Here is a 25,414-nt window from a genome sequence, read left to right as displayed (position 1 = left end):
CACGGGCCATATATATACCTACGAAGTGCTGAGTACGACTGTGACTACAAAGTACAACGTACGAGCCATAAAGATTCCAGACACTGAGCCACTCTTGACCAGTGAATCAAAGACCACCTGAGGTCTTGATTATCCGTCGTAGCTTCGACTATAAACAGCCTCGGAAACTTAAACGAATTGGGCGGGTTATGTCGTAAGCGAGTTGATGAGAAACTCGGGCCTACCGGTACGAAGTACGCATCCACCTAGTACCATGCATCCTAACCGGCTTCAGGGCCTTCGCGGGCGGACTCTTTGTCATCGAGCAATAGATTAGAGACGATATTGACCAGATGAACCGTAATACCCCAAACACCGAGCCACCCCACCCCGACACGCAAGAGTAGACAGGAGTTACTATCACTTTGATAGCCAATCTTTTATTCTCCCTAGGTATGGTAACATAACGATGTTGAATTTCCAATGCCAAGCGGCGAACAACCTAATACTGAAACTCTTGTCCGTTGTCCGTCCATACGGCGTGTAAGGGGTGTGCCCGTTTACATTTCGTTTAATCCATTGGCCTTCCTGACATCATTCTGCTGCCCTATCCTGTTGACGTGGTTAGGATACCTAACACCGGCTTCGTTTGGACCACAAAGTCTTCCTGTCGACTAGGAACGACTACGAACAAATCCAATCGCGCAAGAACAGAAATGTACGTGTGTGAGAGTGCGAGTATGTTGGCTACTGATTGGGTGACTGCTACGTTGTACAGTGAGAGTCGGGATATGGGGCCGTCCAAAGCCCAGACCACTTTTCCCAAGACCCTGCGTTAATCTTAGGATATTCAGAGGTCGTTTCACCTGCCTAGGCAATCCCATCATGGCGGTCGCTCCCAAAGAAAGTTATAGATCAGCCCGACATATCTCGTTCAATAGCTTGATGGTCTGTTGTCGAGACAGTTACGAATATGTTTGGTGGTGACTAGTTCAACTTGCCATGGTCCCTTTTTACGAGCTGAGACGGGCCTTATGTTCAAGGACATCGAGGGGGACAGAATGAGGCCAATATGACACCAACAAGCCTTCCACATTACAATCCACACCGTTTATATCCCGTTGCAAATGAGACCGCCTCTTAATTGTTAAAGATAGATTGAAGCATGAAGCAGGAAGGCGGTCAGCAAGTCTTCACTTCACCGCGCAGCTTGAGCATCCACATACATTGTACATATTCGGCTTGTACTCCGTAGCACGTGCTTGGTGTCTCTAGATCGGGCGGACACCCTACGGGCAGACATAATGACACTCCTCTAGAACTTCGTTCGAAGGACACAAATGTTCGCAAATCCTTACCAGGCAGGTATGTACGAAATATCAAAAAAGGCACTTGGGCGTGAGGGTGAGGTTCTTCCTGGGCCCACGAGAGTGGCGAGGGACTGCATCGGCTTGTAGCACCCGAGAAGTACTTTCTGCCGAGTGAGTTCCCGTCCCTCCATTCCCCTTCCCTAGGTACAAAGTTACCCTCTGCCCTCCGTACCGACAACTGCAAACCTAGCTAAAATGCCAGCCTATCATGGGCCAAATGAGCCGAAAGGTTCGGTTCCCAAAAGTGTAATAATGTAGCGTCTTCTCGTCTCGTGGGGGAAATACAACGTACTTTCCAGGATGTAAAGGTACGTGCGTACTTTGTACCTACAACGTACGTTGTGTGTACGTTGTACGTTGTACGGATATTACTCACCCGCCTCTGGCACCCGGCGAAGGAGAGATCTGAGCGCTTCGATCGTTCCAGTATCTACGCCGCTCCTATTTACAACGTACTCCGTATATATGTATGCAAACTAGATCCTCCTCTGCGCATCTGCACGTCCAAAGATGGGAGCAAAAGCACCGAGGTTGCTGGGCAGGACGAAAAAAGACGGAGGACGGTACATGCCGGAATGCCCTGTCCCTATTTGGGACTGACGACTCGGGAAGAGAGTGGGTAGAATGGGGCGGGTGGGGCGATACTAGGTACTTCGTAGGTACAAGCACCCAGGTGCACCAGTTAGATGGAGAGTACGTGACAGGATGACCTAAGTATCTCCCTGTGGTGGACCGGTTCTCTTCTGATTACTGGAGGTACCTGTACCTCCCTTTCAGGTATCCGAACCTTAAGGCCCATGGGCTTGTTGGGTGGGTTAGCGTCTAGAGTGGGCTGCCGCTTTTTCTCCGCCCACGCCTCTCCACTCTACCCAGCCGGAGTACGACTTCGCCTGTCCCGTGTGCCTTGCTCCGTCATTACCTGATCCTCTGCTTCGTCGTCGCTCACTTTCTCACTTCTCCCCTCTCTCCTTGCTCCGTACATACTTGCCCTTCCTTCCTACATACATACTCTTCCTCTGCCTAGCCATTCAACCAAACGGTGGTGGGGTGATTCACCTTGTTCGTTTGTTCCAGCATTTCTTTGGCATTGTCCTGCTCTGCGGGTTTCTTTCGCCCTGTTAGAACAAACCCAATCACCTCGCCATTGTTCAAACTGCCTATTCGTAGTCTTGGTCGAATCGAATAGGCTCTCTTCTATTCGACTTCTCTCGACAATGTAATCGCCTGCCACTCAAGAAATTCCTTCTTCCTCCCTCCTTATCCAACCTGGCATTCGCCGTCACAAGCATTTCTGTACCATCTCTCATCATTCAGATCCTCGCTCTCTGACCGGCGGAGACGTCAATCTCGACCCATGCTCGCCGGCTCTTGCTTCTGTACAGTAACATTTCTAGCACCTGTACAACCTCACCCTGAAGAAACATTAGCCTGCACAGCAATCACGCAGCACAGTACACATTGCACACAGCAACCATGACTACCCTCCGAGTTCCAGACACCGGCCTAGAGCTGGAGGGCTCGGGCAGCTCCATCTCGCCCCTGCCTGCCCAGGCTTTCGCCGTCACCCTGTCAGACAGTGTCATTGAAGACATGATCAAGTGCGTTCAGAATGGCGAGGACATTCAGTTGTCGTTGGGAAGCCGCCCGGTAAGTCCATCTCTCGACTCTCGGCGGTCGCTTCACACCCCCATGCTTTCCTCGGGAAAGAAAGCGAGCAATTCCGTCGCCCTCATAAAGGACCTCATTGAGAATAATGTGGTGTCTAGAATTCAGAGCTAACAGTCTGTTTCTCCTAGACCTTCCACTACGGATCGAAGCGCCACACCCCGACCCCGACAGCCGAACCTGCCCCTCTCGACATTTTTCTCACCAAGCCATTCGAATCGATCAAGAAAGCGGCTCGAATCCCACACATTACGTCCCTTTGGCAAAAGCCCAGCTCACCTCGTCACGAAGCAAGCGAGAGCCATAATGCCACTCGGGCAAGAAACTTGGCTACACCCTCAGCATCCCCCGCCTTGGACTCGGATATAGAAACTTTGCAAAACTCTATCGCGGCAGCGGAGGCTGCCAAGAAGCAGTATGTGCTCGGGGGACGGCGGGTTTGTGAGAGAGAGCCGAAGCTAACTCGAACAAACAGCTCAACAATTTTGGACAGGATACCGACGGGGAAGCTACCAGGACGGTCTGGGACCACAGCCAAGCACTTGTCGAGCATGGCCTCGTACGGTGCTGGTGCCAAATCGGGCTCGCTACATTCGTCGCCGGCTTTGACTGCGTCTGGCTCCCCATCCCTCAACCCAGGCTACGGTGCGTCGAAACGAACAATGGAGAAGGCAAAGGGAGAGCGGGCCATGATCGTGCACGAGCTAGCGGCGGCGGACCGAACGTACGACCACCTTGAGGCCAAATGGAGCGGAAAGGCCGAAGACCTGAAAACAACCATCGAGAAAGTGGCCGACTTCAACTCGGACACGCAGAAATGGACACTGGCAAAGAAGCAATGCTGGAAGGAGTTGGATGTGTGGAATTACAATTATGATACCCCCGAGGAGCGTCAGAGCGCGGTCGATAACGCCATCCGGGCCTTCGACAGAATGCGGCTAGGAGTGGACGAGCCGCAGTGGCAGAAGCTGTTACCCAGGGAAGAGCGCGGAAAGGGCAAGGTTTTGAGCAAAGTGCAGGCCAACATTGCAAAGGGCCCACCGGCACCCGTGCCCAAGCTCAAGGTTCAAAAGGTGGATGACGCGGCGAGCGAGGCTGGCAGCGAGGACCAGCTCATCGTGGAGGGCGGGGAACCGATGGCACGATCGACGTCGCAGCCCGCCAAGAAAAAGAAGGCCGGCGGCACAGGCTCGCAGGTCAAGCGACTTCTCTCGACCAAACCCAGGACGACCACGACACCCAGGGCGTCGCAGGCTAAAGCAGCCAAAGACAAGCCTTCGACGGGCAAAGGGGGCAAAGTGCTCTCGGCGGAGTTTGTCACCAATTCGGACTCGGAATCCGAATCGTCCGAGAGCAAACCCCCGGCGGCGACAACATCTGCAGCAAGAACGAGCAAGGCTTCACCCGCACCGGCGCCCGCAGACGAGACGAAGGAGAAGCCCGTGGCAGTGGCCCAGGGGAACGTAAAGAGCAAATCTGGCGAGCGCGATCCCGTCAAGCGACCCGCGGCCAAGAGCCAACAGACTGCCAAGCGACAGCGAGACGAGGACGATGATAGCAGTTCCAGTTCTGGCGTTCCGCTGGCCAAGCGGATCAAACCCAAGGCGCCAGCAGCAGCAGCAGCAGCAGCAGCAGGAAGCAAGGCGTCCCAGAGGTCTGCGGTCAGTCTGAAGAAGCCTCCGGCCGTATCCGACGGCTCGCGTGGCAGCACCAACGGCACACTGTCCTTCAAGAGCACCAAGAACACGTCCCCAACCAAGTCGTCGCCCCTCGCATCGTCACCGCCGACCAATGCATCGGATCTGGAGCCGCGGCAGCTGGCGGCACCCGAGCCAGCGTCGGTTCATAGGAAGCGAAAAGCCACCGCAGACACGTCGGATGACGGGTCGTCCAGCAAGGGAAGCGTTACCACCGCTGCGGGGACCAAAAGGCACAAGCCCATGGATCCAGAGCTCATACGCAAGGCGCAGCTGTTTAAGCGAAAATACGACAAATACGCTCTTCTCCACAAGCAGATATCCAATATGGACCACCCGCCCAAGGACCAGTTGGCGAACTTGATGAGCATGAGGCAGCGGCTTCAGGACATGAAGTCGGAGATATACAAGGAGTGTCCACCGACCATTGCCGTGGCCTGAATCATGACCGGCCGGGGCAGATGCTGGTGAATTACACGGAGTGTCTCACGTACGAAGAACCGGTGGGCGAAAGCGACTGAATTACAGAGACCCAAAAACTACATACCCTAAACAGCATCAACAACAGCGTTTTTATGATTTTCAATGTTTTCTTTGCTTTTTTATCTCCCGCGCATCATTATGTACACACAGGCAAAGGCAAACAAGTGCGTCTATCGCTTCAGTCCCGGAGGTAGGGACTCAGGCTTGGTTCAGGCGTCAAATCGTTATTACTTGGCAAGAGGTCGGGTTGGCAACTTTTTTGCATAATGGGCGACAACTTGCATATACCAGATCACTAGGGGTTATGGAGTGGACTTTGGGCCAGTGATATTTCACCTACCCCCCCAATGTGATAGATACCACGAGAGTTTAGTTGAATAAACCAACGGATTAAGATTTCCGTTCCTTGGTCGTTGGTCTCGGTGTTCAAGTGTCACTCGTATATTCGTACGTTGTAGATTTCTACACAGTACATTTCAGTGCGTCGTGTAAATGCGAAATGTCATAGCAACGGCTACCTGAGGCCGGTTGGTCCAGGCCCTCTTCCGACGGCAAGGCACCACCAGCTTGTGGGTCTTGCTTGTACATTGTACATGTACGCTGTACATATGTGTCCCCCAGGGTATCCCTCTAACAAATGTCCGGCACCCATCCTCAGAAGCAGCTATATTCTGTGTTGAGGGAGGCATGTTTGATGCATTCGGTATTGTTTCTCTCTCGTGTTGCGTCTCGTCATGTCATCAGAGACAAGCAGAAGACAAGCAGAAAAGAGCGGGAAGATGAATGTGGGGCATGGTGGAGCACGACTAGCCGGATCATCGCCTTCCGACAGGTTCCCCTTGGATCGGGCCCTCGTCCGGTTGATTTGTCGATCCAGGTACGTAAATCACGAGTGTCAAGGTGTGTACAGAGTACATCGTACCTATGTATACGGACAGTGCAGTGACTTTCGTGAAAGGATCGGCATGGTGCTAGGGAGTTGAAGTTCAACTGCAGACCCTGTATAATATAGATAATAGGTATAATATAGTATAATCATTTCCCTTCAATCTCGACCTGACTTTTCGTCTTTTCCCTTGAACGGGAAAAGACGCGCTACGCGCCTCGAGTTTCAGCATACAGACCGTGACTGAATCACCGATGAATTCTGTCTGCTATTAACTGATTGGTCTCCTTTGAGTGCTGCACAAACCAAACATGCCAACAGATACGCTTTCAGGTTTGTATTACTCACAACCTTGTCTGCAAGCTAGGTAGGCCTCAAATGACCACATGTACAAGTCATTCTCCGTAGAGTCAGTACAAGGCGAGCGTCTCAAGGGTGCCTGGATCAAGAACCTTGTAGCTTGTTCAGACAACGGCTCTCTTTGAGATAAAGACATAGAAACATGAACATTGTCTAAAAGAGAGCGTGTTTGTCTGTTCGACGAATAGGGAATGAAATGTCAAGCAAACTACCGACCATGCTGCAAACATGGCGACTCAATAGGTAGGTCATGGCTAGCCAAAGTTGCTCAAACTTATTGTAATTAAAAGGCATATATATTAGAGATAGATGATGTGCTTCATCAACAGATGACCGGTCTTGCTACATGGTCCTGACCAGAGACATAAGGATCGAGCTGCAACTAAAAGCCGGCCCTGACACAATGTCTCTTCGCGCCTCGCGCACTTCCACGACGAACCGCAGCCTGTCCAGGAGACCTGAAAACTCCAAAGAAACTACATCTCACAGAGCGTGGCACAACCCGGAACTTCAGGCTGTGGCGTCCATGTACATCAGCGATTTCCTTGGTCGTGTGTCGACATCTGATTTCCCTTCTAATCATCCAGACCACGCGAGACGTCACCATCGCCACCGGAATCCCAACTATTATCCTGCTTCGGCAGTGCCAGCGCAAAACTCCGCGAAGGGGCCTCCACATAGGACAAAGCGGTTTCACGGCAACGGCGGCAATATGGCCCTGGTCCACGACGAATACGGCAGGTCCGGTTATACGGTGTCAACGAATGCGAAAATGGAACCGCTCAGATTAGGACTGCGCCACTTGGTCCAACAGTATCAGGAGACGCGGGAAGTTTGCAACAAGCTAAAGACCGAGTTTGACGACCAAGTTCGTAGCATCAAGGCGTACTGCGATACGGCTACACTGGACAAGCTGTGGAAGGACAAGAGCCGATCGAAGAGGGATTCGAGGCAAGGCTTGGACGCCAAGCTGTGCACGGTCGAGTACTGTCTCGACAACTTTGAGAGTTACCTTCTTCAGGTCCACCTCCCCGTGCAAGCCGATGACCAGATTGATCGCATCAGGGAAAGTGGGCGAAGGATAGTCGGTTTGATGAGGGAGGCCAGGCGCAGTCGCATTGCGCTGCACCGGCTCGTGGCGGAACTGAGCCAAGGTGAAATCGAGGCGAACCCGAATTCGGAGGAGAACAAGGCCATATTCAATGAGCAGGGCGATTCGGGGGACAACGGGGTACAGGATCTCAACCAAGACAATGTCGACAATGGTGATGATTCTCAGCCGGCATTCCAGTAGGAAACGTTGAATCGACTCGATTAAATGTGTCGTGGCAGCCACAAAGGCATTGTATCGTTAGTAGTATCCTTGGCTCAACGAGACTAGCAAAGAGATATAAGCTTACCTGCGAAAAAAAAGTGAAGCATTGTCGTCTCCAGAGTAATCGGAATCGAATTATGGGTGAACCGGGAAACCGTGAAGGAACCCCGGCCGTGTTACCCACGCTGCGTATTGCACTCAAGTGTCCATACACAATCTTCGCAACGGCTCTCCCATAGGGACACCGAGTCCGCTACCCGCCCTCCCCCGAGGGGTACGCGACGGGGCGTCCCGGGCCCTGCTTTTCTGATGCCAATTGCAGACGTGATGTCACGCAAGGCCCTCACAGGCAGACCCGTTCCTCGCCGCGTAGCGGGAGGCTGAAGGGTGGTGACTTGAAGAGATTACTCCGAATTTCTCCGATGCCAGGGATGAGAGGCAGCTTGCGCCGGCTCTCTGTTTGTAGCATAGAAACGCAGCTTTGGAGACGACAATGCTTGAAGAGGGAAAGGAAGGGAAAAGAGAAGGGGTCGAGATTTTTTGCGGGTTTTGTGTTTGATTTAGTGGGGTCGGTGAGTCAGCCGCAGCCTTGTGAGTTGCCTGGTCGGTACCTAAGGTATGTACCTACGTACATTGTACACATATAGTGTACTTGTACATTGTACACTACTGCCCACGGCGGGCGTCTTCATAAACATCACGGGATTGGCGCAACGGGTTGGCCCACCCCACCTTCCTGTCTAGGGCAGTTCCAGCTGTGGCGTAATTCGGCCGTTCACTGTAACCCCACCAATCCCTCCGCCTCCACGTTAGTATTTTGAGGCTGTACCTGACTGGATCCTATAGTCAGGCACTTACTCACAAGTGGGCAGGCTATGAAGTACCGGACCTACTCAAGTTGAGTGTGGGGGTACGTACATATTCGTACAAGCAAATTCTGAACAGGAAGAGAAAAAAAAAAAAAAAAAAAAAAAAAAAAAAAAAAAAAGGTCAACCGTCGGCGTATAATACGATATAACAATATCCATTATACTCTCCAGTCAAGATACTACAGCGTGAACGGAGAGCCCTCTGTCGAACTTCAGGCATAAGAACGTAGCGAGACAGCCGTCGCGATGATACTGGATCCCAAAGACTTCCCACAGGTATGGGAAAAGCCGACGACTGCACAACTCCTAGAATGCCTTCAACACCTGGAGCTGAGCCCACCGACTTGGGATCACAAGTGCCGGCGGTCACAGATTATCCGGGAGCAAGAAGACACTGCATATACGCGGCGCGAAACCTCGACGTACCTCTCTTCCATCATCAAGAGCAGTCTCGCCTGGATCGAGGACGATGATGAGAAGGAAGCCATCTGGTCAGAGGCCAGCCGCCGACTATCCGAGAGATGTGGGAGAGCAGGTTTGTCGCATTCATGATTGTTCTCTCCCCTCTTCTGCCGTATCACTGGGCGCATCTCCTGATCATTATTTTAATTTGTAATTTCGGTTTCTCCCCCCCTTTTTGAATAGCCATGGGCGAAATCACCCGCAGATGGCCCTTTAGGGAAGACGTGCTTTCACCCTCCTTCGAGCTAACCATCCGCGAACCCCCTCTGACGGGCGATTCCCTGGGGCTCAAGACGTGGGGCTCGTCCTACGTTCTCGCCCAGCACCTGCCGCGGCTCGGCGCAACGTCCTTGTTCCGCCTGTTCGACGAGTCCCTGGGGCAGCCCAGGCCGCCGGTGCTCGAGCTCGGCGCGGGGACCGGTCTCCTGGGGCTAGCGGCGGCGGCCTTGTGGAAAGTCCACGTCGTCCTTAGTGACCTGCCCGAGATTATGGCCAATCTGCGACACAACGTCGAGACGAACAGTGCGGTTGTCGAGTCCATGGGTGGGTCGCTTGACTGCGGCGCCTTGACGTGGGGGGGTTCCTCGGAGGGCGAGGTCGACCAGGACTTGTTTGTCAAGAAGAACCAGTTCAAGGTGCGTTTTCCCGTCCTTTGCCACGCGGGTGTCGAGGATGTCAGTTTCTGACGGTCGACCTCTGACCAGAGCCTCTGACCTCTGACCTTTGATTTGCAGCTTGTCCTCGCGGCTGATCCGCTTTACGATGATGACCATCCATCTCTCCTGGCAAGCGCCTTCTCAGACCATCTGTCGCTCGAGGAAACCTCCCGCGCTGTAGTCATGGTACCTCTGCGCGATGGAACCACGAAATCCTTACTTGAGAAGTTCCGGAATGCCATGTCCACAGGGCCAGACGTACTGACTTGTGTTGAGGAAGGCACACTCGATGGTCATGATGACTGGGACGAGGATGAAGAGTCGAGCCAGGTCAAATGTTGGTGGGGCATATTCGCCCGCGGCCAATATCAAGGCGGAGAGATGTGATGTTGAGGTGCTTTCTAGGAAAGGCATTCGCATGATAGACGCATGATAGACTGATCTATAGACATAGAGAAGACAGCATGGTATAGTATAGAGAAGAGTATGAATGGACGAGGATATGATATGATGCCCATCTTGGAAGAGCCATGGACAGGCCTGAATGGTGCTTTCCTTTTAGTTATATTGCGCACATGCCAACCTTTCTCAATAACACAACTTATATAGCTACATGGTAGGAAAGAGCACAAGGAACTGGAACAATGGATTTATATCGGTAAGAATAAGCCTTGTGGGTTAACTAGGACTGATTATACAGTTAGGTCAATCACCCACCATAGACAATAGAGACTTCATAACCAGACTCTATTCACACATTTTTATATGGAGCCAACTATTCTTGTTTGTCCCGGTGAATCCAACCTCTTGCCTCCACTCCCTACTCTCTAGATCTCATACCTTGGAGTGATTTGGCTACACATCTCGAGTCCTGCCCAGTGCTGACTCCTTTACGCGTGTTGATCTGCAGCCTCTCCTTATCACTAACCACTGGTTATAAAGGAAACTCACACCACATTGGTTCTCTTTCAACTTGGAATATCCCCAAAGATCTCTCTCACACTGAGAATGAACGCAACCACCAGTACTTTGCCAACCAGTCCAGACAACGCATTGCGCGAAAGCATTTGAGCTTCACGCAACAACAGACAACACCACCATCCCCTTCAGAGACGCGCCATGCACCCCTGAAACATCTCACGCTCGCCAGCACACAGCATACAGACTACCGAGATAGCCACAGTAGAGCTGTGGTATCAAAACCAACCACAACGATAGATACTTCACCATGGCTCGGGGAAGAAACTACACCTCGGAGCAGATCCGCTTCATTCTCGAGGCCATCTTGAGAAAAGAGCGCGCCAATGAAATTATATCAAGCTATCAGAAGAGGTTTCAGAAGACCCTGAGACCTCAACAGGTTCGCTATGTCCGGACCAAGTACGGCAATGATCCAGCCTTCAAGTATGCCGCTGTCACCTCCCCCAGATGCCTGGCAGCGTTATAATGCTGACATCCTTTGAGCACCTGCCTGGTCAACCAGGTCGTCAAGAAGAGAAAGGCCTATGACAGTGACTCGGACTCCTCGTCCAGTGTCCACTCCTCCCCCGGGTGAGTTGATCCGTGTCATCCAATAAAGGGCACTGCTTTCAAGTCTTCGAAGTTTCCCCTGGCAAAAACCCAAGCAGCAATGTGCCGAGACACGTATGAACTGACCTGGACTGACTTGGCAGTAGGAGACGGGACAAGAGACGCAAAACGACAGGGGACAGGGATACAGAGCTGAACGCCCGGTCGAGTAACGGAGCAGCCTCCACTAAGCCGGGAGCCACGCCGCCATCACCACCTCAAGCTAGCACTGTCCCCTCTGTTCCTGTCCCGCCTCCAGAGATCGACCCCGTGTTGCATCTCTTCTCCCAGCCCTACGAGGGCCGAGTCCCAACCCCTCTGATCCAGACTCCAATTCTCACGTCTTCCTACCCGCAACTCTTGGAACCATCCTCAGAGCCGCAGACAGCACAGGCAACGCAGCAGAAACCCTGCAGCCAACAATACCCTCGTGACGGTTTTCCGTCCATAGACCAGACGGTTGCGTCTTGCTGCCAACGGGGAGGTGGCTCGCGTCCAGACCCTACTGCTGTCGTGAACGATTCTCTCGACGAACTTCTCGGCCTGGGGTGTGCCTCAAAGTCGACGTCGCAGAAGAACCCGAACTCCCACCCAGAGACAGCCACCCCGTTACCGTACGCTGGCCAAACATGTGTTTCCCCTACGCCCAACCACGACGACCTGCTTAGGCAGCAGCTCGGCTCGTTACAAAGTCCCCGTTACTCCCTGCGTTCCCCGTGTGACAACAGTGTCAATAGTATCAACAGCAACCACGGCGAACCACCTCAACTGAAGACGCCCCAGTTTTCACCTGTCTCTCCACAGCCGCAAACATGTGATTTTCTCCCATCTCTATCGGCCTACATCACGGCATTGCTCCCAGACAACAACGCCGCTCCTGAGTATGATGGTAGCATCCTCCCCAGTACAGCGGACCACGACCCAATGCTTCAAAATCACCAAATAAGCTACGACCTCGACATTACCTTCCCAGCCCCGACATACCATCAGCAAGATATACCCCTGGACCCAGAACTCCTCCGGGGGGGACAGTACTTTCCAGACCAAGAAGACGCCACGGCCGCGCAATGGGACCAGACCGGCACCGACGCCGACCCGATAGACTGGCAGGCGCTTTTCGATGCCTCGGCGCAGGTTACCACGACCCCGACAGAGCGCTGGACCCTCGGCCTAGATGACTCGATCCAGGATATTCTCAGCGTGTTCGAAGAGATGGAAAACGCGTACCAGCCCTCGAACGATAAATCCGCCCAACTCGGCTCGGCGCTTGCTGACTCGGCGGAACAGGACAACGTGGAGAGAAAAAGCCCAACTCGATGCTTTCTGACTCGACAGGAAAGGATGTAGCTGACCAAGTCCCAGTAGCGAAACAAGTCGACGATGGTGCTGATGCGTGGATCTTGGGAGAATTATGGGATGGATTCGACGATGGTTATGATTTTAAGGATGTAAGTGAGCTGAAATCTTTGGGGACGGCGTAGGCGTCGTCGGATGTTGCGAGCAGAGACGGGGCAGACGGAGCAGACGGAGCAGACGGAGCAGACGGAGCAGACGGAGCAGACGGAGCAGACGGGCCGGGGCGATGATGGGTTATGATGCATGGGAAGAAGACTGTTCCTATTCATGGGACTTATAGACGGGTTCTTCGGCGTGGCGGGAAAGTCATGCGCAGTGGGCGGGCAATCATGGACAGGTTAGAGTGGACATAAGGAGCACATACCGGAGAGGCATAGACAAGAGAACACATATTCGCAACCCCTGGCGGAGTCATCATGAGCGACGGGAGATGGAATAGGAATATAAATACAGAATAACTCCCATCGCCCGTCATCGCCGTCTCTGGACTGTATGCGACAGAACCGAACCTTGCATCTCGTCACTGTCTGTCAGGATGAAAGAACAAAGAATAATCATATCCCTATCTAGCGCGCAGGGGAAATGAACGACGACGGATGCCTCCCATTTTCTTGTCGCTAATCAGAACACTCTTGAATCGACGTGCAGCCTCCCACCCGATCTACCTCCCAACAATGGCAAAAGAGAACAAAAAAAGACATCCTCCTCCTGCCCCGGGCGCCTGAAAACAAAAGCCGTCCAGAATGGGTATCTCGTGCTCGTGCATGAAGAACGAATGTAGGGGGGTCGTAAAGCTGCGTTGCTCGCTGCCTCGTTACGCCTGGGAAGGGCAGCTAGCTTCTCCTGGGAGAAGTCGACGGGCTGAGATGGGTTGCGCGTGTGCGCATAGGAGTAAGAGGGAAAAAAAAAGGAAATAAAGACGAGGGACGGGCTATTATCTATGTGTATAATTTCGTGAAATAATAAGCGTCGGAAGGGGAATACGCCAGTCGGTACGTCGAATTCGCTTCGATGCAGCTACCGACGGCGCTGATGAGTGATCCAAAAAGGCTGCATCAAGGCCTAGATGGCGATGCTCACACTCTTCCTCGTTTCGCACTCTTCCACCGGGAAGCCAAAGACGAGCCTGAACAAGTCTCTGAGGAAGGCGTAGTGTGCGGATCGGTGGACCATGAAGTTGACGCTCTTGGCCACATCGTGGGCATACACCCGCTTGCCCCTGGCCGGCAAGACGGACGACGGGCTCCTAAACGACGCATCCCCCAGGACGACGTTACGGTAGGTCTGCAGCAATGCCGTGTTCGCCGGCGAGCTCCCAAACGATCCGGTGGGGAGCTGCTTCACGAACGCGTGGAGAGACGCCATGCCCGCCTTGCCGTCGTTGGCCTGGTCGCGGACAAAGCCCACGTTCAGGGCGGCCTTGAGCATGAGGGCCTTGATGCGGATCACGTTGATGTCGTCGCCGGCCGTCGCCGTGGTGGCGGTGCTGGACGTCTTGGCGCTGGACTGCGAGTAGGACGAGAGGTTGGAGGCACTGCTGGACCAGCGGCCGCCACGGCCCGAGTCGGACGTGGTCCCCAGGACGAGAATGTTGGGAACCTTGGGCGACTCGCTCTCGGGAGAAATGGGCGTGTCTTCAAACTCGGTGACGGGGGTCTCGGGGACGGGAGGCGGTTTGTTGCGGGGCCGCTCGTCGGCCAGGCCCAGGCTCTTGTGGCTCTCCCGTTTGGAGTGCATGGAACGGTTCGAGGAGCGGCTCTCGCGGCCGTTGGTCTGATCGCTGGCGAAGAAGCTGGTCTGGCTCGGTCGAGGCGTGATGCGATCCGGCCTCACCCGGGTCCAACCGTCCCGGAATATGTCGCAGAGCTCCCAGCAAGCCTGCACGGCCGAACCCAGCAGTTCCTCGTCGGGGGACTTGCCATCGCGCTTGTTCTGTCTCAGGCTGAAGAGCATCTCGGCCAACGACCAGCATGCCTTGAGGAGCGAGTCGGTTTCGTCGGCCACATCGCCGCGCTGTTTCATCAAACGGTGACACAATGTGATATAGAAATCCAGTGTCCTCTCTTGAAACAGCTCGGGAATATTCCGGCCGTCCTGGGCGCTGTAGAGGCTGTGACAGCGTTAGCTCATGTCGGTTGCAGGGAAATTGGGGGGGGGAAAAAAGAAAAGAAAAGAAAAGAAAAAACCCACTGATTGTTCAGCTCAAAGGAAACGCGAAGAACCGAATCGGCACCCTCGTCTTTCCTTTGCCGGACATCAAACAAGGACTGACAAAAGTCCCTGCATAGATCTAAGCTCTCGCGGACACTGAATGAGACGCTGTCCTGGTCCCGGTTGTCGTACAAGCGTTGGCACAGTTTCCAGCAGGCCATCCAGGCCTTTTCATGGGCGTCGGGCGTGCCCGAGTTGTTGAAGATCCTGGCGCGATGAATGGAGCTGAGGTTGGCCAACGTGTTGCAAAGAGTCCAGCATTCTTGGAGTGCTGTCTGAAGAGCGTTGATCTCGGCCTCTTCTCGAGGAAGGCCGGGCGTCGCAAAGACATCATCGTCGTAATTCTCTGTATCCGTCTCGGCTTCTCGGATCTCATCGATTTCTGCGATCCCAAGTGAGACAGAGCGCATGCATGGGACGGGAGGGAGGTCAACATACTCTCGAGGCTGCTCGTGCTGCCGGACCTGACGCGTGATGATTCGCTGAGCATGTCTTCCAGATCCTGTGCTCTGGGCGTAGCACTGTCTATGCTGTACCTTACGGCACTGACGTCTGTCGATAGGGGAGGGGGATGAGGATGAGTCGGGGACTGGGGTGCACATGTCAGTTCCGAGGAGAGAAGAGAGGTAAAAGATCGAGATGTGCAGGCTTGTTCTCTGCCGCGCTTATTCGTACCTTCAGCTGGTCCCCGGTTACAGTCTGCTGGCTCGCGGTATCAGCTCTTGGGGAAGATTTTGTGCTCGACTGCTCTGATCTTGCCACCGGCTCGCTGGAGGTCTGCTCTTTCGTTAGTGGGCGCGGTTCTCTTCCGGCCAGGAGATTCAGTATTCCATACCCAATGTCGGAAGCTCTCCGGGGCGTGAATGACAGAGACGGCCTCTTCGCCCGACTGTCGTAGGTGATCGGGGACATTCGTCGAAATCATCCTGAGCTGAGCCATGCGTCAATCCCTGATAAATCGGTCCAGTCGTCGCATGGGACAAGAATTCTTTTTAAGAACCCACCTGTGGTTGGGAGGTTCTATTGGACATGGACTGGTGCTCGGCCTCTTCCGACTCCTCATCCTCAATCTCGGTGGTTTCGGTGCCGTTGGACGTGACAGGAGAAGGACCGACAATATCGCTGGGACTCATCAAGTGCATGGCCGCCGAGACCCGTTGCATGGAGTCGGGATGGAGAGAATTGGATTGGTAAGTAGAGCGCTCTGAGCTGGCCGACGACCTACGCATTGCAGTTGAGTTAGCACAATTGTCTATTGACTGGGCTGCCCCCGACTTGCTTGCATGCAGACAGCAACGCAGGACGGGAGAGGCGTCTCACATGCTAATAAAGGCCGGTGATTGCAGCGCCTCCGAGTCGGGCGAGGAGACGGACATGTCTGGGTCGTGGTGGTAAGAGAACCGGGGGACTTTGTTTCCGATGTAGGATGACCGCAGAGGGTTCTCGAGTGCCATGTTCGATTCGGTTGATTATTAATCTGCGCCAGCGGCTTGTCGAGAGCGGACGAGATGATTGCTGCAGCTCTACCGTGTCCAAGAACCCGCGTATTTAAAAGATGCCAGCAATCCGCCTATGCTTGTCTTGACTTTCTCGTGAGGCGTTTTTCTCTTTTTTTTTTTTCTCCTCTTTCTTCCTTTTCTCCTTTTCGTTTCTCTTCCTTTCCAGTCGTCGATGCGTTGGTTGGTAAGTTTGGGGGATGCAATGTCCCGTTCGCTAGGCAATCTTGAGACCGTGCAATGCCTCTCTCGTTCTCATCTAGGGCGGCCGGGGAAGATGAGCTGCGCCGTGGTACCCGACGTAGGCAATGGTCGCGAAAAGGGTCGGCCCGGCGGTCACCGAGCTATGCCACAGACGACGGACAGGTTGGCTCGGGAAGAAGGCGAAGCTCGAGGCAGTGGAGGACAAGGCGTTTTAAAAACAGAATGGGAAAGGAAGGGGGAAATGGATGGATGGAACGGATCGAATGAACGAATCCAGGCAGGACAGGACAGGCCAAGGGGTTTGCCAACGGCCGAGACGGGGCCTGCCTATGTCCTTAATCCGATCGACCAGGGTGGGTATGTATCGTAGCTGTTGGGCCGCGCTTAAGAGGGGGGTTTTTGCAGTAATTTCAGGGAGCTCCAACACGCCCATGCAGCAGGAAATTATGGAGACAAGATGTCGGGATACGTTGTAACCATCTGCAGCAGACTGGTAATTAGATGCTTTGCGATGGATGGGGGCATTAGGCAGGTATCAGGGATATGGGGAGAGTGAGCGAGTGAGCGAGTGAGTGGGTAATTCGAAGCCGGGAACAAGTCGAGATGGTTGTGGTTGTCACACTCGGAAGATCAGTCGAATAGCCTGGTCTCCGACTACGCAAGCACCGGTAGCCAAGGTAGGCAGACAACTGAGGCGGCCGGGTTCAGGAGCGGCAGGCGGACAAGCTCCAGTGGAAGCTATGCGGATATGTACTACCAGTGAGTGGGGAGAAGAGAGGAAACAAACCAAGAGACGGACCAAGTGAGTGGATCGCCAGAAAGCAAAAACTTGCCCTCAGGTGCAGGGCACGGAGTATGCGTAGAGAAAGGCTTCGAGGCCACTCAGGCTTGCAGTTGCACCTCTTTTTCTTCCCTCCCCCTCTGAGAAAGTTTGGACCACTCAAGGGCAGCGCCCAGGCTGGTGTTGGGGAATGGGAGGTCGACGATGAGTGGTGGGCTGCAACGAGAGAAGACGGGGGTCGGCGCTTAAAACCCTCGCTTCCACATGGCTGGCCCCCCCGGGTGTTCAGTAACTCCAGCATATCGAGTCACAACCCGTCGACGCGCCACTAACGGTGGCCCGCAAGCCCCGGCCTGGCAAGGGAACGTCTGCAGGGCCGCTAGGCCAGAGAAGGCCTAGCACGGGATGATCAAGGATCTGGGTGGAGACGCGTGGGAGTGACGGGTATTTGTAATGACAAGGACGCAGTGATGGTGGTGATGCTGCCAGTGTGGTGGTTGTGGTGGTTGTGTCGGTCCTGGGCAGAAAAGGCCAACAGCTACACCGAGAGAATTGAATTGCATTGGGAGTCGATGAAGGATCGTATCAATCCTGACGTCTTTCGTGTTACTCGCCCAGCGGGAAGGGTGGATCGTGGAAAATGCGAGTGCGTGTGGATTGTACGCCCCGTAGGTGTAGCCAATAGCGGTGGAAGATAATGCTCCTTGGATGGGAGCACTGCCCACGCGTTCGTTGTGTTCGGTGATCGCCCGCTGTCAGAGAGTGTCTTGTCCGACACGTCACGCCGCACAAATGTGACGCCAGTGATGGGACTTTTGAGGACTTTTCATCTCTCCTCTCTCATCTTTCGAATACAGCACTTTGTAAACGTCGAAACCACACCCCCGGCCATCGAAAGCAATTGTATCGGGCAATGGGTCCGCCCTCATCGTGTTCATCGTGGCTCCCTGGTCCAGGCCTCAAAGCGCGAGGCCCGTTAAGCGCGGGAGACTAGGTAAGGATGAACTTTTCTCTCTCTGCCATAAACACACGGCAGCCGTCCCGGCACCTCACCTGAAGGGGCCCGAGGCCTAGAGGGTAAAGAACTGAGCCGAGTCGTCCTCAGTTGACAGCCCGAGTTATTCCTTCGCAGGACCCGAGCATCCGGTCCGATTTTTGTATTCCTTGCCAATCTGCACGACTATCCGCAGCCTAAGGAGGCTTGGTTGACGAACGAATGGTGATAGGTCGAGCGTAAATTGGGAGTTGCCTCCTTCTTCCTTTTGATTCTCGACGAGTCGGAGGAGGAAAGCGACAGAGTCCGGTGCCTCACGAATACAATGTATGCACAACGTGATCCACTCACCGCCATAAGGTACGTACCGGGTAATGAGGTAATACTCGATCCACTACCTGGGGCTACTCACAATCTCATTCGTATACAACGTACATGTCTAGTGTACTTCGTACGGGAGTTGAAGTCTCACCAGTCAGGAACCAACAAATATCCGAGTCCTCCTAAATACACGTAAAACATGGTGATCGTGCTCGTCCTTCACAACCAAATCGCATCACAACTCGTCCCAAACACGGCTTTTAGTTTAGACATGGCGTCGCCTCATCACACGCCAGAGACACTTGAACCTTAGCGTATCCCGAGGATGCGGGGGTGTTTCACTTGAGACCAGGAACCCGTTGTCACTACCTAATAAGTAACACCGTACGAAATACAACGTACCGTACTTTCCTACATGTACAACGTAATCAAATGGCACCTCTGCGGTCTCTCACCATCCTCCGTTGTACCCTTGGGTCACTTTCCAGTACTGCCTGATTTTATACAATCCAACGGACTCGGAATGCCCAAGGCTACGTCCGCACACTAATAGGCATGCAAGACTTATGCAGCATCCCAAATAGGCGACCGACGATGGGCTCACCCACTACACTCACACATCGGTCGCATAGGCGCCAACACCCCTGGAACTCGCAGATTCAGTGTCCAGCCAGAGACCTCCTTGGCCACGCCGAAAGAAATCCTTCGCGGCTACTTGACTGCACCTGACCCAATCTCAATATTGTCTCCCGCCAACTCATCCGCGCTGCCTTGTATCTTCAGCTCTGTCCTACCTTAGTTCTCACCTGCAGATATCAGTCGAGTATTGACTTGTGCCTTGGACAACGCATTGGTGCAGAGACGGCTTCGATTTGATCGCTTCGGCAGGGTGGTGGAGTCCGCGCGTTTAATCCAATCTACTCGGCCCGTTGGTGTTGTAGACATCCCAACGAGACGTCCCTCATCCACTCCATCATGCCCGTTCATGATATTGCTATGGACAGGTTGTATACACCTTCGTCGATAACAAAGGCATGCCGCCCGTTTAGGCAAGTCGTTGGTTCTCCTCGCGGCAAACTTATTCGCCCTTGGTCGTCATGACGGGCCAGGTGCCCGCCGACACGAAGGGGCCCCTGCAGATACAAACCTGCAATTATCTCTCCATTCATCCCGACTCCATCCCTGGCTTTGAGATAAAAAACCATACCCTTGAGGATTCGGAGGTTGTTCGAGGATAGGGCAACTCCATAAGCCAATGTGCTATGCTCTATGCAGCATAAGCGAACAGCGGACAGGCGTTGGCATGGACGAATGAACCCATCTTTCTACGAAACTCTGTAGAACCGCTCCGTTTACTCCGTGTATCAAGATACTTGTTGCTTACTGACAGACGATGATTGCCATGTTCCTTTGCGGGGCGTCATCCACCTGAGGTCAGAATGGCGGTCTGACAGCATTAGTCTCCCAAGAGGTCGAGTTCCATGACCCGGGTATGGATCGTCACGCGGTGAATTCCGCCTCCCCTCTATTACATCCTGTATACCCCAAAACTGCCTTGTCTGAGCTACACCAGGAGAAAGAAGCGTCTCCTCCGGATGCATGGGCTAAAATGTGGGTGCGGATACAGACTGGCCGCGTGCTGGCCACAAGACAGCCACTCATTGCAAGGGATTAGCGACCTCAATGGGGCGCAGAGACTAGCAGGCCAAGGCTGGGGAGGAAACAAGGAGAAGAAAAGACCAAACCCAGAGGGTAGGTAGTGCGAATGACATAAAAGCAAAGCCCGGGAGCAGAAAGCGGTCGGGCATCCATGCCATGCTCGCTAGGCTCTGTTGTCTGCATTGCTGCCACTCACATGACGAGGCCGGCACCGAGGGACTGGAACCGCCATGCTTCCGCCAAATCATGCCACTGCTCCGCCTGTTGGTGCGTACGTTGTATTCCAGTAAAATTTTGCCCAACACTACCGCCGTTGACGGTCAAAGAACTAGAAAAGGACTCGTATTCATGGACTAGATACACTTGTTGGTGGCGGGTTTGTGTTTTCGTCAGGGCTATGCAGAAACAACCAAGATGCTGGGTCACGAAACCTAGGCATTTTGGCGTTGGCTTCCTTGGCCCAGGACCCGACTCTTAACCGTTCGGCTGAGCCTCAAGTGGCAGAACCATCAAGACTCTATCCAGTCTGCCAAGGAATCCTGCCAAGTGCCAGTCGACGGCGGAGAGAGAGTTCTGTTGTCGCTCGTCTGCACCGACCATCTGCTCCTAGCATTCGGCCTCTGCTCCTTGGGATAGAGGCTCGTCTTGTTTCCTGACTTTGTTTCCCCGAACACCTTCCGCGGCTTTGCCTCATCAAGGAGGTCCTTCCTCCCAATCGTGCGAGGGATGCCACACGGATGTTGTCCCGGGTCAAACAATCAAAGCTCTGGCGACTCAACCGACTCGAAAGCCGTTACGCCTTGCCGAGGCCCGCCTTTGCAAGTTCCTTCTAATGTCGTTTAATTCCCCATTAACGCCTTGCAGAATGCATTCCAAACACCGGAACACCTCCCGAGCGCGCGCGCTCTTGTCAAAATAGAGATGGCTCATGCAGCCAGGTTGTTCTTCTTCTCGTTGCGGCCGTCCGGGGTATATCTGTAAACATTGTCAGCACACGTCCACTCGACTCCTCCTCGGCACTGGAAACAAATCCGAAAGTCCTTCCACCCTGCCCTTCCCCTCCTCCATCTCCGGGTATACGTACTTCAGAAGCTTCTCAATCAAATCGACGTGTGTCATGACCATGCGGCGACAGCAGTAGCGTTTGAGACCGAGCTCATCCATAGCGTCTCTGTCGCTCCATGTCAGCGATACCATCACGTCGCGTGAAAAAGAAATAGAATAAAAAAAGTGAGCCTACCCGTCAGCCATGCCGTCGTCGATGAGCTTCAGATAGCGTTCCCACAGGTCGCCCGTGACCTGGATTTCTATGTTAGCTCCTGGATTTTGTCGACCGAGGCCAGGTCGCATCGACTAACCTTGCCGCAAGAGAAGCAGCGAACTGGAATAATCATCTTGGCGATGCGATTGAGGCCTTTTTCGAGAAAACAGGTACTGGTATGGTGATAAAGACAAGAAATCAAGGTCGATGCGCAACGAAGCTATTTCCCTGGGTCTAGAGCGTAGAGTTGTCAAAAATTCAAGGGCCGAGAATTCACCGAAGCCTCTTATCTTATCAGACCGCATTGTCACGTAGTGTATTGGCCAATTGGGTGAAGTGGTTCGCAGTGGGGCCTAAATTTTCTGCGATAGGTACCTCACTACAGTCCCAGCAGTTTAGCAAGGGAAATTTTATTTTATTTTTTTCACCAGAGACAGGGCGCTATCAACAACAGCATCTGCCTCGAGTCTAGGCAAGGAATATACCCGTCACGGTTATATTGTGCTTCTGAAAAGGTACACACAAAAGGTGTGCATATTTGCCATGGCTGGCAAGGCGGAGTCAAAGTCCCGCGAGGGCACCACGAAGAAGCGGAAGAGGGACTTGAACGATAAGGAACGACGAGCCGACGTCAAGAGACACCACAAGGACGCGAAGCTCTTGAAGCAGAAGGCTGCCAAGCGCGACGCCGAAGAAGCTGAACTCAAGGGCAGTGCCCTGAGAGTACTAGCTGATCTGAAAGCCGACGGAGGCTCCGAACAAGTCGCCAACGGTCAAGACGGCAATGCCACGGATGCCCACAACGCGGGGTGGAAGCTGTCTTCGCCCTTGGGCGGAAGGATCGCTGACATTGACCCTGTCTTCAGCGAAGATGAAACGTAAGGATTACTTCCGCACCTTGCCTCCCGTCGTACTCCTCTAACGAGCCATCCAGACATCTCATCCTGACCTACCAGACATCTATACAAGTCTATTCCGTGTCCGACTCGCTGCTTGTCCGAAAGATTCCCCTGCCGCTGGTCAGAGACGGAGAGCGGAAGCCGATACCCCTGGTTGTTGCCACGTGCCTTTCGCCCATCGAACCGGACTTTATCTGGGTTGCTTGCTCGGATGGGCGTATCTGGAAGGTCAACTGGCGCCACGGCACAAAACCCGACGACACCTTGCACACAAAGTCACAGACCGCGTTGGATATGTGCGTTGCCCCCGTCACACTTAACAAATCCGCCGTCGATGTCCTATACGTATCGGAGAAGCGGAGAGAGGCCGGTTTGATAGCTGCCTACTGCCGCAAGAATGGGTCTCACCTCGTGTCCAAGACGCTCTTCGAAACGAAACAGCCAGACCAGGAAATCCATCTCCTACGCTCTACAGACAACGGTTCGGTACTGGTGGGAGCACACGCGGAGGGTCTAGTAGTGGGCACGATCCAGGTCGGAAGCGCGAAGGACGGCCTTGACCTAGAGAGCGAGTTTTATTCATTCGAGACGAGCGACATTGTCTGCACTCTAGACGTCAGATCCTCACCCAGGAAACAAGCAACGTCCACGCCGAAGAAACAGTCAGGGAAAGTAAAGTCGGAAATCATTGACGTGGTCACTGGAGGTGCCCGCGGTGCCATGTTCATCTACAATGACCTCCTGAACAAGCTGCACAATCTGCGGGGATCAAAGTCCAAGAAGGAAGAGATCCAAGCCCGGAAGGTGCATTGGCACAGGAGAGCGGTCCACACCGTCAAATGGTCAAGGGATGGTGAGTGGCAGACCGATCGTTCGACGTTTTCCGTTCAGCATCCACTGACTTTGGTTTAGGCCACTACATGATTTCGGGCGGTTCGGAGAACGCTCTGGTTCTCTGGCAAGTCGACACGGCGAAACAGAATCTTCTGCCTCATCTTCCCGGGAGCATCGAGAACGTCACAGTGTCGCCGTCGGGGTCATCCTATGCAGTCCATCTGGACGATAACTCGGCAATGGTCATCTCGACCTCGGAGCTGAAGCCGACAACATACGTTTCCGGGATCCAGTCTGCCGCACGCTACACGACCCGGCCCAAGGATTTCGTCGTGACAAGGCTGAGCGAAGTCTCGCGGGAAGTCCGGAAACCAATCCCGGCGGCTCTGAACCCTCTAGATGCGTCGAGATTCTACGTCTGCGTTGGAACGGGGCAGCAATCCGCCATGGCGGGATACCAGCAATCGGCACCGATTCTTCAGTCATTCGACCTCAGCCTGTTCAGGGGCATCACCAAGCAAGCCCTGGCGAGGACGCAACCAACCGATGTCAACATTACGACCGACGGCCACGCCATATCCGAGCCAGCGATCACACATTTGGCCTTTTCCTCGGATGGCAATTGGTTGGCCACCATTGACGACTGGAAGCCTCCAGCAAGGGACATCGAGAAGGTTGCCGCAGACGCACAGGAACATTTCATCCAGGAACGCCGCGAAGTGTACCTGAAGTTCTGGACAGTGTCTCCGGATGACAACTCGCTGGCGCTTAGCTCCCGGGTCAATTCTCCCCACTCCACGACGCGACCCGAGACGGTTTTTGCTCTGGCAGCAGATCCCAAGTCCCCGCGGTTCGCTACCCTGGGCGACGACGGCCTCGTTCGCATCTGGCACTGCAAGACGAGACAGCGAGACGGCCTCACATCGACGGATGCCAAGGGCGAGACGCTCCACTCCTGGACCTGCGCCTCGACCACGGCTCTGGGAAGCAACGTCGGCGCTGATATCGTCGCGACTTTGGACGGCCCGCCGCCCCACGGCCGAAGTGGGAGCCTCAGCTTCTCCGAGGACGGCTCCACGTTGTTCGTCGCTTTCGGGAGCCGAGGTGACGGGACCGTCTTCGTGGTCGACACGCACTCGGGCCAAGTGAGGACGACGCTGGAGAACCTCTGGCGGGGAGACGTGCGGCACCTACGGGTCATCTCGCCCTACATCATCACGCTGTCGGATGACTTGCGGGTGTACGACGTGGTCGCGGACGAGCTGCAATACGGCATCAAGCTTCCGAGACAAGAGGAGGCGCTAGCGTCCACGGGATTCGCACACTTGGAGGTCGACAGGCGATCCCGGACATTCGCCCTTGTGGCGCCAGGCAAGGAAGGATCGCAGATTGCCATACTAAGGCCGGAGGATCCCCGGGCGCTGTTCATGGAATCGATTCCCCACAAGATCACCAGCCTGGTGTCGTCGCAGAGCTCTTCTGGGTTCGTTGCTCTCGACGACGCGGCGCAGCTGTGGTCGGTCACGGAGAGTTCGGATCAAAGCGCGGTTTCGCTGTCCATGCCTCTGGAAGACTTGGGTCTGGACAAAGTGTCCGCTGATCAGACGGGTGCGGTTCAAAGTCAGCAGGATGGAGGGGAGGAAGAGGAGGAGGAGGGGGCAAGCGACGATGAAGGAGTGCCAGCTGGTGACGCGATGGACGTGGACGACGGCGATGACGATACTCATGCTGCGGTGGTCAGTCGGCAGCGGTTGGCCGAGCTGTTCGATGCTGCTCCGGCGTTTGCGATGCCGTCCATCGTGGACATGTTTTATAAGGTCACGGGGCTTATATCTGCAAAGCCCTTGGCGACCACGAGTGCTTAGGAGTTGATATGCGTATATATTTGGGTATCAATAAAGTCATGGTAAGCATGCTTTCTGTTTGCTCGTCGCGGTTGCAACACGTGTAGTCACGCGCCAGCGTCGTCAGATCTACGAAGTACAGTAATTACGAAGTATACGAGTATGTACCTTGGGGAAGTGGGGGAAAGTGGGGGAAGTGGGGGACCAAAATGCGGGGGCACGAAACGCGTAAAGACGAAGCAT

At 54.1% G+C, this 25,414-nt stretch overlaps 7 protein-coding genes across 7 annotated transcripts; 5 read left to right on the top strand and 2 right to left on the bottom strand.

Moving 5' to 3' along the window:
• Nucleotides 1-2,338: 2,338 nt before the first annotated feature.
• ACRALDRAFT_1064774 (uncharacterized protein) lies at nt 2,339-5,616 on the top strand. The gene is made up of 3 exons (XM_071017039.1): nt 2,339-2,996; nt 3,146-3,429; nt 3,490-5,616. The coding sequence occupies exons 1-3, from the start codon at nt 2,823-2,825 to the stop codon at nt 5,150-5,152; spliced, it is 2,121 nt and encodes a 706-aa protein (XP_070874086.1). The 5' UTR covers nt 2,339-2,822; the 3' UTR covers nt 5,153-5,616.
• Nucleotides 5,617-6,720: 1,104 nt separating this feature from the next.
• Nucleotides 6,721-7,767, top strand: ACRALDRAFT_1064773 (uncharacterized protein). The gene has a single exon (XM_071017038.1). The coding sequence runs from the start codon at nt 6,844-6,846 to the stop codon at nt 7,732-7,734; it is 891 nt and encodes a 296-aa protein (XP_070874085.1). The 5' UTR covers nt 6,721-6,843; the 3' UTR covers nt 7,735-7,767.
• Nucleotides 7,768-8,870: 1,103 nt separating this feature from the next.
• On the top strand, nt 8,871-10,129 carry ACRALDRAFT_2042865 (uncharacterized protein; the record flags this gene model as incomplete). Its single annotated transcript, XM_071021293.1, has 3 exons — nt 8,871-9,159; nt 9,270-9,721; nt 9,821-10,129. The coding sequence occupies 3 exons, from the start codon at nt 8,871-8,873 to the stop codon at nt 10,127-10,129; spliced, it is 1,050 nt and encodes a 349-aa protein (XP_070874084.1).
• Nucleotides 10,130-10,970: 841 nt separating this feature from the next.
• On the top strand, nt 10,971-12,658 carry ACRALDRAFT_1071639 (uncharacterized protein; the record flags this gene model as incomplete). The annotated part of the gene is made up of 3 exons (XM_071017883.1): nt 10,971-11,146; nt 11,207-11,293; nt 11,419-12,658. The coding sequence occupies 3 exons, from the start codon at nt 10,971-10,973 to the stop codon at nt 12,656-12,658; spliced, it is 1,503 nt and encodes a 500-aa protein (XP_070874083.1).
• A 393-nt stretch (nt 12,659-13,051) lies between these two features.
• ACRALDRAFT_1077185 (uncharacterized protein) lies at nt 13,052-16,460 on the bottom strand. Its single transcript, XM_071018610.1, has 7 exons — nt 16,199-16,460; nt 15,883-16,099; nt 15,714-15,809; nt 15,554-15,655; nt 15,317-15,467; nt 14,858-15,260; nt 13,052-14,777 (listed from the first exon to the last, which is right to left on the bottom strand). Exons 1-7 carry the CDS (start codon nt 16,330-16,332, stop codon nt 13,730-13,732), a joined length of 2,151 nt encoding a protein of 716 aa, XP_070874082.1. The 5' UTR covers nt 16,333-16,460; the 3' UTR covers nt 13,052-13,729.
• A 4,110-nt stretch (nt 16,461-20,570) lies between these two features.
• On the bottom strand, nt 20,571-21,814 carry ACRALDRAFT_1077184 (uncharacterized protein). The gene is made up of 4 exons (XM_071018609.1): nt 21,692-21,814; nt 21,574-21,632; nt 21,418-21,504; nt 20,571-21,308 (listed from the first exon to the last, which is right to left on the bottom strand). Exons 1-4 carry the CDS (start codon nt 21,725-21,727, stop codon nt 21,260-21,262), a joined length of 231 nt encoding a protein of 76 aa, XP_070874081.1. The 5' UTR covers nt 21,728-21,814; the 3' UTR covers nt 20,571-21,259.
• Nucleotides 21,815-22,032: 218 nt separating this feature from the next.
• ACRALDRAFT_1077183 (uncharacterized protein) lies at nt 22,033-25,249 on the top strand. Its single transcript, XM_071018608.1, has 3 exons — nt 22,033-22,472; nt 22,529-23,346; nt 23,406-25,249. The coding sequence occupies exons 1-3, from the start codon at nt 22,138-22,140 to the stop codon at nt 25,190-25,192; spliced, it is 2,940 nt and encodes a 979-aa protein (XP_070874080.1). The 5' UTR covers nt 22,033-22,137; the 3' UTR covers nt 25,193-25,249.
• The last annotated feature ends 165 nt before the right edge of the window (nt 25,250-25,414 follow it).

This window comes from Sodiomyces alcalophilus (genome assembly GCF_042370955.1).
Source record: "Sodiomyces alcalophilus JCM 7366 unplaced genomic scaffold ACRALscaffold_5, whole genome shotgun sequence".
NCBI classification, from domain to species: Eukaryota; Fungi; Ascomycota; class Sordariomycetes; order Glomerellales; family Plectosphaerellaceae; genus Sodiomyces; species Sodiomyces alcalophilus.
The sequence above is the reverse complement of the archived record's forward strand: the minus strand, read 5'-3'. Positions and strand labels throughout refer to the sequence as shown.